The 15,467-nt window shown below is 33.1% G+C and overlaps 1 protein-coding gene across 1 annotated transcript in view; it reads left to right on the top strand.

Moving 5' to 3' along the window:
- CSMD1 (CUB and Sushi multiple domains 1) overlaps nucleotides 1-15,467 on the top strand; it is a 2,584,888-nt gene that overhangs the window by 2,402,933 nt on the left and 166,488 nt on the right. The window contains exon 50 of the mRNA XM_006895025.1: nucleotides 10,420-10,593. Coding sequence (XP_006895087.1) covers nucleotides 10,420-10,593 — 174 coding nt within the window. The remainder of the gene's footprint in view (nucleotides 1-10,419; nucleotides 10,594-15,467) is intronic.

Raw genomic sequence — 15,467 nt, 5'->3', positions numbered from 1 at the left:
TATATATATATATGAGGGGCTTCAGGCCTTTTGTTCATAGGGTCACTATGAGTCATGCTTGACTCAAAGACAATCAACAATAGAGATAGATATAAATAGATAGATGATAGATATCGATATATTGATGTATAGATATAGTTATCATGTACTGTCGAACAAAAATCAATTCATAGATGATGCTTCAGTGGGTTTCAGAGAATTGTAAACTGCATGGGAGAAGATTACTCATTTTCTCCTGTGGAACAGATAGTGGATTTAAGTCATGTGACTTTGGGTTTTTAGCACAGCCTTTACTACTAGGCAAAGAGCCTTCCCTACATTTATATAGACCTACTGATACATGTTTATGTGTAGCTGTGTTTAAAAAGATGGTTCTTATTTTCTACATGCATATTGAAAAGTTCTAATTAGAATCTTGGGAAATAGTATTTCTAAAAAAGATATTGTGTTCTTAAGTGAATATCTTGAAATGAGAGTTTATTACTCCCTGAGGTAAAAGATAATTTGGTTCAGCATTTGTGTGAGCTTCAGCCTAAAGATTAACATATACGAAAGTACAACAGAAGTATTGTCCAGAGCACAATTTGATTCAGACATAATTAATATTCAATCATACTTAATTGTTCACAGTAAATTACCATGCCTAGAAACAAATATTTAGATCAGCGTAAAATTTCTCAAGTAAACAGTAAGTACAAAGCAGAATTTTAAAGGGGTGGAAGACAAAATAATTAATGCCTTTTTTATAATAATTTTAACTTCATTTATAATAGAAGAAAATGTTAAATAATCACAGATTGAGCTAAATCCCATAATCTTCATAGTCCTGGTGACATGCACACTGTTTCCCCAGGACAGGTATAACTGAAATTTGTTTACTAGAGCTATTACTATTCCCTTATTTTCTAAATGTGACCTGGTTTGAATGACTAATTATAAGGTCACTGAATTTGGAGTGAATTTCTTGTGTTATATTCCTTTCATTTGGTAAATATATCTCCTTCCCCACCATCAAACACTATCATGTTCATATTTATTAACTCATGAATCTCAGCTTTGCAACTTAGAGACTCAAGTTATCTTAAGGTAACACAAAAAATTAAGAGAGAATTAAAAGGCACTTACCTTTTCCTTACTTCTGGCTCTAGGCTGTTCAGTCAATATATTTTTTTAATTGATACTTTGTTATTGTCAAGCAGAAACATAACTTTATTTTTATATATATAGACATAATAAATTCTTGTTTCTGTTATATTTATATAGAGTTTGTGCAGATACAAGTCTAGTTTTGTATATCATATATTACTAACTCCAAGATATACACAGAAACTGGTAGGTAACTTCTCTATCTGGAAGAGAATCTCACTACGTGTATATTTTTGCTGTCACAGTCTTTGTACATACTAAAACTACTACTCAAGAAGAATTTACACTTAATAGTGTTTGTGTAAGGAACTTTAAAAAGAAAACAAAACAGCAAAAACCAATTTTTTTCTTACCCTTGCACATGGCACCCATTTACCTCTGTGGAATAAGCTAGACAGTTCTATTGACCTGGCAGTTCTGCCTCAGTGTCTCTGAATTTTTGTCTTGCCTGCTTTTCTGATTCAAATTTAATATCAATTAAGCTGTTGTACTCATACTAAATTTGGTCTGAATATAACATGACTAATTCACTGTTTTGCATGTATAAAACATCTTGAGACATATATTTATATCTTAAGTTTTCTATTTGTTTTATATTGTTATGTTCCATGTATTTTCTAGCTTTATTGAGCTTTTATTTATATTTTTTCTCATTAATAGAAAAACTTACCAAATATTTTTAATTTATTTTTAAACTAAAATTGATATTGGCCATTATAGTAGTTAATGTTTTCAAATTATGGGGTTAAAATTTTAGGAACCTATAAATTCTTTCACTGTAACCTCCAACTCCACCCCACTCCTCCACCTTCCACTCCTGTTTTGTCCTTTTTAGATGACTTGTAGAATTTGGATATAAAACTGAGAAACCTTTTCAGCAATTTAACTTAAAAATTAAAGACTAACGGGCTCTCTGGTGGCCTAGTGGCAAGAAGTTCCACTGCAATCCCAGAGGTGCACGGTTCCAATCCAATAGATGCTCTCCTGGAGAAGAAGGCAGAATCTCCTCCTGTACCAGTCAGATCTGATTTGATTACACACACACACACACACTAAAATAAAATTTTAAAAAGTTAAAGTCTAATTCTTCATCTGAAAAATATCTCAATTTTTTCAAAAGCAGAATTTCCTAGGATTATCTCCCTTAGGGACTTTATAGTTTTAGTATTATTGAAGATGTCTACTGATTTTCAATGTCTGATTAAAATATTACCATATGCTTAGTGGCATAAACTAAGTGTTAGCTAATAACTCCTGTTATCTACAGCTATCAAGGTTCTCTAATTAGCATCTCACATGCTTTAAATTAAAGCAGACCATACAGGACCTTATCTGTAGGCAAATCTAGGGAAAATTCACATAAAAGCTCACTGAATGTTAACAGAATTTGTTTTTAAGGAGTGTCTAACTGGAGTCCCTGGTTTTTTGTCAATTTCTATAGGAAACTTTTCTCTGTCACCTGAAGTCACTTTATCTTCCTTACCATGTTCTTTTCTTTTCTTTTCCACACCATAACTCTTTAAATCTTATGTCATCAAGAAAGACCAAGTTCATTTCCACAGTCACTTGATCAAGTCAGTCCCACTAGATGATATAATTTTTTAAATTACCTCAAGGTCAGCTAATTAAAACCCAAACAAAATTTTCTTGTACCCAAAAATACTTTCTTTTTAATTCTAATGAAGAACTTACTTGTTATCATTTACTAAGCATATATATGTAACAAATATAAAATCAGTTATGTTACTGATTTCATAAATTAAAAGCTGAAATTATTTTTCAAAAGATTTTTCCTTATTCACACCTTAGTGAGTTCCCTGTCCTAAGAGAGGGTCTCAAATATTTAAGGTGAAGAAGACAGGGACCTCAAATATTCAAAGTGAAGAGGACAGGAAACGCACCTTAAATTGCGATTAGGTGATCTTGCTCTTTTGAGGAGATTGAGCATCATAACTACCTTTAAGAAAGAGTAACATAAAATTAAAAAGCAATATTGAGGGAAGTATAAAAGTATTATATTTTAGGGCATTATTTTTATCATAGGAGTATGCAATGAGGGTTGTAGAGTGGATTACATTTGGGGTAGGGGGTGGGGTTTGGGGAGGGGGGGGGGGATTGTGTACCAATGAGGGAGTTTTTCTTTTGCTTTTCAAGGAGAAGAGCAAATGAGGGGGAGGGGGGAGGGATTTGTGCGGGGAGAAGGGTGCAACAATGAATGAATGGAATCCCAAAATCTCTGCAGATGTTCATTGAAATGAAAAATAAACAACCTAAATTTTAAAAAAAAGACAAATGGCAAAAATGAGAACATTATATTTTTCCCTTTTAACTTATGCCATTTGACATATAATTTGCTCATATACTATTTGTTTTGCTTATTATATTTGACTTATTTTTAAAAATAAAATATCTGTACATAACAAATACAAAGCCACAGAGAACTATATGGTCATTTTATAGCTATAGAAAGAACATTACCTAGATTCTGACAATGCATTTAAATTGCTAATTGAAGGCTACTCTCATATTTGACCAAGCTGAAAGTGTGAAATAGGCAAGTTGGTCTTTGATGACCTTTTATTTGTTATTAGGGTTATATCTGTATGGATAATTGAATCTATATTAATAGAAATGTTTTCTACCACCTATCTTTTCTAGGTATATTGTAGAAAATCAATATTGGTTATCACCAGGATTGAACTAAATTTGAATTTTCTACAGCCCACATAAAATAATTCTGGTGACAGCTCAATACCCCAAAAGACATCTGATTTCATATTTAATCATTTTCACCCATTTGTAATCAAGCCTCTTGTAGAATTCAGCTTCCATTGGCAAAGAGACAGAGGATTAACTCTGTCTCTTTGTACCTCATCAAACAATTTTTCCTGTCTCTGTGCTGCACAACATGGTGTATATATATTTGATAAAATATATCAGGTGTCCTCTGAGGCTTCTGTTTTCATAATATACAGCCTTGCTTTTTCACATATACTTTATATAACATACTTTTTTGTTCACTTCTCATTAGTTTCATTTTATTTGTTTCCTCATTTGTTTCCTCCCCCCATTCCATCTGCTAGAAACTATTTTAAAGTATTTTCCAGAATTGTAGTGAGAGTTTGAAAGGTTTAGAGGTATAGTATATAGGATATGTGCTGCTAACTCAAAGGACAGACCTCTCTGTAAGTTTGTCTCAAAGGGAGAAAGATAGACAACCTTCCCTTGTAAATTAACAGCCTCTCAACTTGCTAGAAGGCCTACAATGCCTTGGTTTGGACTCAAGGACAACATAGTTGCTTGCATACCCAAAGGCCATGTTTCTGGCACTTGCAATTCATCAAGTGCTCTGTGGAGAAATACAGGCAATCTCCTCCCATGCAATCTAGAGTCTCAGACACCTGCATTGTTCAGACTGGATAGCAATGAAGAGAGTGATATTTTTAAATTTTTTATCATAATTACAAATTCTCCATATTTTATAATGAATAAAAGTACATTTTAAAAAATTGTTAATACTTTTACATGTTTTAACCTTTCAGATAGTAGAAAATATATGTCACTGAATTTTTTTAAGTGCAGGAATTCAATATGAATATAACTTTAAAGTTAAAAAAGAGAAACTGCATTGTGAGAAAAGATGAAAATGGCTTGTAATTCCCAGTCTTAGTGGAAAACATACACTCTTAGCAAGTTAGTGGCAGAGCTGAGTGGACATTCTGGAAGCCTTCCATCTGTTCTGTGAAAAAAAAAAAGTGCGCTGAATGCAGCCAACTGCTGTAAGAGTTCAAAGAAGGCACTTCAAAGTGGATGTAGAACTCCACTTGTAGGAGAAGAAAAAAGAAAAATTTAAAGATTCGTTCTTGAAAACTTGAGAGGCGAAAAGGACATAGAAATAAGGTTTTTTCTTTGATTTTGACAAAGGTTATTTTTAGTTATAGGGAGTTTTCCCTTTCAATTAGGTGAAGTTTTCCAAATTGATGTCTCTATCGTCATTAATGTACTGGATTTATCCAAAAATACCCTCTTGGTCTGACATTCCATTACCAGCTATTGAAGAGCTAAAATTTTGCTCCACAAGTTTTTGCTTATAAGTTAGTAAACCTTATTTGAGGACAAATTCAAAGTATAGCTGTCATCAGGACATTTATTTTTTTAGGACATTTATTTAACACTCCCTGATAAAACTGAAACAGATGCAAAATCAAAATGTCCCTCTGGTTTACTGTAAGAGGTGTGCAAAGATATCCAAGTGGAAATTTGTTCAGAGATCATTGTTATTTCACATATTTCTGAACACTAAAATATCCAATTATCTCAAATGGCTAAAAATAGATATTTAAATATCATAGTTTGAGGTGAAATTTATACCATGTTTGAAGAACGGATTAATAAAAAGTCCATAACAAACTGAAAATCCAAGTCCTGTGTAAATCCATTGACATTTGGTAATGCAAACATTTTTTTACAATATTACTAAATGCATAATGTGTGTCTCTATATAATTATCACAGAAACTAATAAGTTGCAGAAGCTCTTGCAGCAGCAGCTGCAACTTTTTGATGCTAAATCCTCTCACTCTGTTGGCATAGTGGTAGGAACCTGTGCTGCAATCCTGAAGGCATGTGGTTCAAATCTACCACCTGCTCCACAGAAGAAAGATAGACAATCTCTTTCAGTATTACTCTTGTCTTTGAAAATCTGCTGAAAGGTTAGTGATGGGTTTTTAACTTGATGGCACACAACAGCAACTCTAGGATGGACTTGTGATTTTCTCCATACAGCCTTGTTTGGGCTGTCCATTGTTAATGTAATGTGCATTCTCATATTTCAGGAGGAAATTTATTTAATTTAAATTGTTCTTCTAGATGGCTAATGAATTTTTTTTTCTTCACTAGAATTAGTAAAGATTTGCCTGCTACTGTTTCTATCTGCAAATGAGTTCTTGAAGTATTACTTCAACATTAGTTAATACCTAATGAACCCTGCTTAAGACATTGTTTAAACTCAAAAAAAGACATTGTTTAAATGCTTTACGTATAATCTCATTGGTCTTCTTCACAGCCTATGTCACAACCCTATTCTGTTGTTATTGGTGTTTAATGCCATCCAGTCAAGTATGACTCAAAATGACCCTGTAAGCAGCAAACTAGAAGCCTGTCCTATTCTGAGCCATCCTCATCACTGTTGTTGTTAGGTATGATGAGTTGAGTATGACTCATAACGACTGTATAAACAGTCAGCCTGAACCGTATCTTATCCTATAGCATCCTCATCAACTCTAACATATTAGAGCCCTTTACTCAAGTCACTATGTGAGTCCATCTTGTTCGTGTTCTTCCTTTATTTCACTGGCCCTCCATCCTCCCAAGAGTTATGTCCTTTTCTAAGGACTAGCCTTGACTACCTACATGTCCAAAGTATGAGTGATAAAGTTTCACCATCTTTACCTCCAAAGAGTACTCTGGCTGCACTTTCCCAAAGGCATTATCTTTTTGTTATTTTGTTAATCCATGGGATATTCATCTCTCTTCTCCAGCACCACAACTCAAAGGCAATAATTCTTTTCTGTTTTCTTTATTCATTGTCCTCTCTCTGATTTATAGCTGGTGATTGAGAAAACTATGGCTTGACTTGCATTAGATTCAACTTAGTCTTCCAACTTAGATCATTACTCTTCAGGATTTTGGAAAGACTCCTTATAATAGATCTGTCCAATTCAACAGTTTGTTGTTTTTGCTGTGTATCGTAGAGTTGGAACCTACCTATAGCTGACATCCCAGCAGGTTTTCAAACACAGTTAATCTCACAGGAAGAGATTATCCATCCTTGTCCAGCAGAGCAGCCGGTGGCCTTGAACCAAAGGCCTTCAGAAATGTAGCAGAGTTTCTTGCCACAGATGGAGCTGTTAATAGAAATTATGGGTTTATATAGTGCCTTAAGCATTTGGGATTACATTGATAAGAGGCTTATCATAAATAGGCTGCTATTAATCTTAGCAGAACAAATTATAAAAGCACTTTTCCCTTCATAGAGGCCACTTCATGACTTATTTGCTCAGCACACAGATTGAATAGGTATGGAGGAAAGATACAACCCTCACACACGCTGCTATTGATTTTAAATCTAGTGTTCCCTTGCTATTCAGAAAATAGTTTCTTAATCTAGATAAAGATTTCCCATTCTTCTCAATCCTATCCATAATTTGTTATGAGTCACAAGGTTAAATGTCTTTGCATGGTAAATAAAACACTGATGTGGATTCTTCATGTATTCTCTGCTCTCAGCAGAATACATCTGACACCCCCAATGATATCCATGGTACCATGATCTCTTATAAATCCAACTTGAACTTCTGGCAGTTCCATGTTAATATTCTAGTCATTTTTGATAGTTTTAAAAATTATTTTATTGCATGTAATATTAATGGTATTTGATAATTTCCACATTGTGTCAGATAACCTTTCTTGGGAATGAGGAAAATATGGATCTCTTCCAGTCAGTCAGCCAAGCTGCTGTCCTCCAAATTTCCTGGCATAAACTGTTGAGCACATCCAAGGATGCATCTGTTAGTTGAAACATGCTAATGTATTCCATCAGTTCCTGGATTCTAATTTGGTTACCATTGCCACCAGTGCAGCTTGAATTTTATCCTTCATAGCCATTTGCTCTTGTTAATTTTGTAGTTCCTGGCATGTTTCAATTCCATCTAATGGTTTGGTAAAGTGGTTCTGTGTATTCTTTCATATTCTTTTGATGCTTCCTGTGTCCTTCAAGATCTTGCCCATAGCTTCTGTCTGTAATGCAACTTTAGGCTTAAATTTATTTTTCAGTTCTTTCAGCTTGAGGGAATGCCAATAGTTATTCATTTTTATTTTCTGACTCCAGATCTTTGCAAATTTATTTATAATATATTGCTTTATCTTTTTGAGCTTCCCTTTGAAATCTGCTATAGAGATTTTTTACTCCAACGTCTTTTTTCTTTTGTTTTGGTTTCTTGATGTTCTAATGCAATTTTCATGATCTCTTCTACATTAATTTTGGATTTTTATTCCCCCCCTTCTTTTTAATGATCTTTGATGTCTTCATGGATGATATCTCTGCTTGCCTTTCACAGTTCTAGGCATCAGTGAATGGAGATTGACTAGCATGGGCTATTTTGATTGAAAGAATCATATAATCTATTATACTGGGAATTAAAAACTGTTTAAGAATGGTCTTGCTTTCATAGTTAAAAAGGACTTACATGATCTGTCCTGATGTACAAAGCTGTGAGTGATAAGATACTATTCAAAGGCATATAAAGAAGACTTGTTAATACCACTATTATTCAACATATGCATGAACAGCTAAAACCAATGATGAAAAGATTGTAGGTTTCTATCAGGTTTTACAATTTGAAGTTGACTAACTATGAAATTGAAATGTGTTAGTCATCATTGTTGACTGGAATTCAAAAGTTTGGAAAAATGAAAAAGGAATGGTAGTCAGAGTATAGACTTAGTGAAAAAAATGAGGCTGGAAGTAGCATTATCAAGTTTGCAATGGGCACTCAATGATTTATTCATAAATCATAAAAAAATAAGTGGTGACTTTATACATGGACGTCACTTGATGGACTGTACAGGAATCAGATTTACTACACTTACAGAAGGAATAATTTGAGAAGGACATTATCAGAAGTTAAAACCAGATGAAATACCAATTGAGGAACAGATCATCAACTTCTGATCTGCAAGTATAAATAGAAGCTGAAGAAAATTAAAACTAGTCCACAAGAACCAAAAGATGACCTTGAATCTATCTCAGTTGAATGTAAGAATCATCTTAAGAACAGGTTTGAGGAATTGAATACCAATGATTCTCATCATCAGAAACTCTTAAAAGATGAATAAGAAGTGTATCTTCCTATTTTCTATCTTAACAGTTTTAGATAGTTGGCCAGCATCACTGAGCCAGTAACTAGTATAGTCAGGATTGAATCCAAGTAGCCTGAGGTCAGAATCTATGTTCTTAATCACTGTGTTTTAGTGCCTCTTATCTCTTTAATATTAATAAGGATTCAGTAATTTTTAGCTACTTGCCAGCTTTGCCCTAAGCATTTTACACATAATAATTCATTTAGTGTTAAAAGAACACTTTAGCACTCAGCTCAGAATAACTTTCTAACACTTTAATTTTCACCTGTTTAAAACACATTTAAAGCCTCTAATGATCACTGGACTCAATGAGTTGATTTTTTTTCCTCTGATGAGATCCTTTAATTTTATTTGAAGAGATTTATGAATTTGATACGCAGAGATTTAGACAGTGTCATATGTTCTATAAAAAGGACGATAATAAAATTTATCTTCCAAACTATAGCAGCTTAATGACAGAAAGTCAAGGTTATTAATAATTATACGGGCATATGTGTATTCTTGGGTCATATGGTCATCCTGTGAATAACTAGTATATAATCACTAAAGGTATAATTTTATCTTTATTTTTCTATATTTCAGAAATATACAACCTGATACACTCAATATTTTAATGAAATTATTTATACCAGCATGTATGTAATTAAATAGATGAGACCAAAATTTAGTGACTTTATCAAAATCAGAAGTCTTAGGTTTTGATAACACATTACTTTAAACACCTGTTTGATTATAGGAAGAAAATATTTCTTAATCCCATGAAAGTTTATGTAGAATTTTTTTTTTAAATTAGAGATTATTTTTTAATTGGTAAATAGGGAACTAAATGGCCAATTGGTTTTATTTATGTATACATGTTTGTATATTGTTTGGATACATAATCTTAAGAAAGCTTTATTGGCTATCTGTGAGAGGAGAGCTATTAATTCTTGACAGAAACTATTATATTATCTACTCTATGAAAATTTTTTAAATTTTAATTTTTAGGGAATAATGGAAGGGAACTTAAGTTTTCCTGATTATTGATTTGTGCAGCCTTCTTTAGACATTTCTGTTATGTGTTTCTTCTTTTCCTATTATTTTTATTATTTTTTGTTTGTGTGTACTGTCTAATCAGATCTGACTGGTACAGGAGGAGGTTGTCCCTCCTTTTCCAGTGAAGCATCTGGTGGATTAGAACCACATGCCTTCAGGATTGCAGCAGAGTTTCTTGTCATTAGGCCACCAGAGCTACCCTGTGTTACATGTTCTTAAATGAAACTCAGGAGTGAAGGTTTTATTATTTTTAAACATGATGAAAATAATCCAAAGATCTGAAATAATATTATTTTTATCACTGTGTTTCCTCTTTTAGTTATTTCATGTGGAAGTCTGTCTTTTCCTCCAAATGGTAACAAGATTGGAACATTGACCGTTTATGGAGCCACGGCCATATTTACATGTAACACAGGTTATACGCTTGTGGGTTCTCATGTCAGAGAATGCTTAGCAAATGGACTCTGGAGTGGAACTGAGACACGATGTCTGGGTAAATTAATTTATATTCTGTAATTATTGAATTCAAATAGCCCTTATAAGTATATTATAATGAAGCAAAACAAAATTATTTGCTGTAAGTAAATAGTCCATGAGTACTCTGTGGTGAGAGTGTAACTAAATGATGTTTGTATTTTAGTTGTGCTTCATAATATGACACTCTAAAAGGAATTCTCTTAAAGTTTTATAAGAGCAATATATGAAGATCATGTATTGCCATAAGTGACAAAAAATTTACATAATGCCAAGGATAAAACTTTATTTCAAATGCCAACAGGATTTTATGACTGGTGAGAATTAACTGTATAAAAATTATTTATTTTTGTATAATTTTCACATTTTGACAATATTTTAGTAAATCATAATGAAATTATTCTGAGTCTGTGCAAACTTGGTAAATTATATAGTTGTTTCTGAACTGTTTCTGAATTAATTTGGATTTCTTTTCCTCAAAGATTATATAATTTTTTGCAAGAATGAGAAAAATTAGTTGAAAGATAGCTTATTTTTTTTTATAGTTTATAAGTGATTTTAATAAATTTGTAAACATTACTCAAAAGATCTATTAAAGCATACTTATTTTTAAAAAGTGCTCCATTCAGGTTCCAAATAATTTAGAAAATACTTCAAATATAATTAATCTTGTTCAACTCTTTCATTTCCAATTATTTTGTAATTACTCAAAGGTCATAAAAATGGAAAAGTTTATGTTTCTAATTTCTTAATAATTTACTGGTAAGGAATATAGTGCCAATGGAAAGGTATACTCTTTGATCGATCAGCTGCTTTGAGAGAGAAAGATGTGCAATCTCCATGACATTTACTGCCTCTGAGAATCTGCTGGAGGGTCAGCTGTGTATGAGTCTGTTCTGACATGATGATAACAACAATGATAACTTAAAGAGCTAAGTTAGAATAATGAACATCACCTCTGCTCTTCTCTCAGGTGATGTGCAAGAGAGCATGAAAGTAAAGAAGAAATAGTCCAACAATATAATGAGGCTCTCATACTTACCTAAGAAACCATTTTCATTTATTTTAAATTCTTGAAATATTTAGGTGAATATTCTAAATATTCAGCTTAAATCTTGAATGTACTTTGTTGAGTATACTCATTGTAATTTTTAGTACATAAGGAAATTCTCTTGTAGTATATGTGGTACTTCAAGTTGAAGATCAAAATACTTCCAAGATTATCTTTGCATTCCTTTGTAGTCTGTTACAAAGTGTCTTGATGCTTGAGTAGCACACTCCTAAAGCCAATAGTATAGATTAATCTTTCCAGTGTAATTTACAGCCTTGGAAACTCAATGCAGAGTCACCAATGATTTGATCATAGTCAACAGGAAAAAGAGTGAGAAAGTAAATCAACTCTGATGGGAAATAGGTGTTCTTTGCACAGTTAGTGAAACTTGGTTCTATAGAATAGAATTAGATCATACAATATATTGTCTCTGACAGCAATTTCAGTGATGGTAAATAAGAAAAAAATATGATTGATTATGACTTTAGTCATTACAGCCTAAACCTATAACCTAACTTAGTTGAGCCATAAAGAGATTTGAGATGGAATTCAGTTTGAGTCTTAAGGATTCTAAATCTGCATTTTGATATTTACTTTCAATTACAAGTTTGAAAGAAAACTTGGAAAGAAAATATTCATATACATATTTAATATTAGAGTAAAAATTTCCCAAGCATGGCCTTGATGTGATATAGTGTATTAGAAGATTATGGAAATTAGTAATTTATACTGAGTCAATTTGATCAAAAGAATTTAAAATGAAAACCAGAAGAAAATGCCCAGATTATTATGTAAAATATTATGCTTCTTCAACTTGGTTATAGTCTATAAGGATAAATAAACTTAGATGAGTCATAGAAATAAAAGTGTTAATAAAAATATTAATAAAAGTTATTTAAAGATTAAAAAAGCTAAGAAATACATTTTCACAGTTCCCACTTTGATTATTTACACAGTGTAGGCTGATGATGACTTAATTGAGTACTGTAAGCAGTAAAAGCATATATCCAAAGGATGTTCACCATAACAACTCCTTTTCAATATTGTATTGAAAGTACTTGCTAGGGCAATAAGACAAGATAAGGAAATAAAAGGCATCCAGGTCAGAAAAGAGATGGTGAAACTGTCCCTAATGCAGATTACATGGTAGTATACACAGAATACTCCAAGGACTAAACCAAAACCAACCAAACAAAAAAACCCAAAAAACAAAAACTGTTAGAGTTGTTGTTGTTGTTAAGTGCCATAGTGTCGACAACACATTGTGACCCTATGAATAAACGACCTGAACACTTGTACTTTCATGGTGTCTCTAAATTCATAGAGTTTCCAGAGGCAAGCTATTTCAAAAGCAGATGCCACTCCTGCTTGCACCAATTTAATGGAGTAGCAAGATGTAGTTGTTTACTGTTGTTGTTGTTAAGTGCTGTCTGGTCAATTACAACTTATAGTAACCCTATGAACAAAAGATTGGAATCCTCTTCTATACTTTGCCATCCTTACATTTCCCGACATATAAAAGCCCACTACAGTAGTCATTGTGTCAATCCACCTGATCAAGGATCTTCCTCTCCTTTGCCAATCCTCCAACCTAAGCAGCATCATGTCGTTCTGTCCTTCTCCAAGGAATAACTCCTCCTAGCAACATGCCCGAAGTATGTGAGATGAATCTTCATCATCCTCGCCTCCAACAAGTGACACTATACAAGATCAGTAAAAAAAAACCCAGTGGGATTCCTCTACAGTATCAAAGAAAACACAGATAATGAATTGAGAATGTAGTATCACTTAAAATAGCCAAACTGAGTTATTTAAGAAAAAAACCTATCTGGATATGCAAAAGACCTTTACAAAGAAAAGTACAATACACTTCTGCGAGACACAATAAAAACCGAAAAAAAAATCCTGTTCATGGATAGGAAGACTCATATATTAAAATGACAATATATTAAAAATGACAATTTTACCAAAAGCAATCTACATGTTTAACAAAATCCCAATACAAATACCAAACTCATTTTTCAAAGAGACAGAAAAGGCGACTGGCAAGTTTATTTGAGGAGGAAAGAGACCTCAAATAAGTAAAGCGCTTATGAAAAATAAGAACAAAGGAGGATCATTCATTGATCTGAAAACCTACTAGGTAAGTAATAACCAAAATAACATTGTACTATACAATGACAGACATATAGACCAATGGAATAGAATTGAGAACCCATCTATCTATTTATGGTTAACTGATATTTGACAAGGAAACAAAACCTATCAAATGAAGAAATAATAACTTCTTCAACAAATGGTCCTGGCAAAATTGGACTACTACATGTAGAAAGCTGAAGCAAGATCCACATCTCACACCATACACAAAAATTGACTCAATGTGAATCAGAGACCTAGAGGTAAAGCCCCAAACCATAAAGATTGTAAGAGACAAAGCAGGACCAAGCTTAGAAGACCTAACTCAGGGTATAAAAAGGCTGACAAATACAGCCAGAAATACAGAACTAGGAGTAGATAAAATTGGTGAATGGAACCTTCTAAAGATTAAATCCCTGTGCACATCAAAAACTTTTTCTCAACAGAGTGAAAAGAAAACCAATTGTCTGGGAAAACAAAACAAAACTCCACAAACATTTGGCAATACAATTTCAGACAAGGATATCTTTTAAAAGGTTACATAATCCTACAAAGTCTCTAACATACAAAGACTGATAACTCAATTACAAAATGAACAAAAGACATGTAAAGAACTTTCACAGATTAAGATACAAAATGAAATGCTCAAAATCACTGGCAATAAGAGAGATGCAAATCAAAACCAAAAGGAGATGCCATCACACCCCTGTAGCAGTGGCGAAATTTAACAGGACAGCAAGCAATAAATGTTGGAGAGAACATGAAGAGTTAGAAACTTTTTTTTTTAGTACTGACAAAATGTTACTTCCCTATATTAAATAGATTAATTTATTTTTAAATTGGAATTAATACAATGAAACTAATAGCAAAAAGTAAAAGAGTTAAATCATTATCACCTATTAAAAAAAAATAGAAACTCTTATATATTGTTGGTGGGATTTCAAAATGGTACAACCACTCTAGAAGGCAGTTTGGTATTTCCTCAAAAAGCTGAAAATAGAAATTCCATATGACACAGCTACATGGAATATACTCCTCCCAAATTAGAAATCAGACACAAATGGAAATTTGTACACCAGTGTTCATAGCAGCATTATTCACTTATCACAAGATCATTCAAACAGCCCAAAGGACCAATCACAAATGAAAGAATTGAGAAATTATGGTACATTCATTTTAGGGAATAATATGCAGCAAGGAGGAGCAATGATTTAGAAAACTACTATCTAACTTGAGATGGACTGGAGAGCATTATGCTATGTGAAATAACTCAGTCATATAAGGACAAATACCATATAAGACCATTATTTCAGAAATATATACAGATAACTAGTAAAACAAGTATGAGGATCTAAGGGAAGGGGAGGGAGGAACAAATGGGTGTGGAAGGGCAGGGGAAGTAGTCATAGGGTTGTATTATTATTTGATGGGTTAGGGCATACACCAGGGATGTGTCCTGTCTCCATACCTTTTCAACCTGTATGCAGAACTGATTATCCGTGAGGCTGGACTCTATGAGGAGAAATGTGGGGTCAAGATTGGTGGAAGATCTATCAACAATCTACGATATACAGATGACACAACCCTGGTTGCTGAAACCGAGAAGGACCTGAAGCGCTTGCTGCAGCGGGTCAAGGACTGTAGCCTCCAATATGGATTGAGGCTCAATGTCAAGAAGACAAAGATTCTCACTACTGGACCAATTG

This window comes from Elephantulus edwardii, unplaced genomic scaffold (assembly GCF_000299155.1).
Source record: "Elephantulus edwardii isolate Elephantulus edwardi_28Jun2011 unplaced genomic scaffold, EleEdw1.0 scaffold00154, whole genome shotgun sequence".
Lineage (NCBI taxonomy): Eukaryota > Metazoa > Chordata > Mammalia > Macroscelidea > Macroscelididae > Elephantulus > Elephantulus edwardii.
Note: the sequence above shows the minus strand (reverse complement) of the source record. Positions and strands in the feature narration are given on the sequence as shown.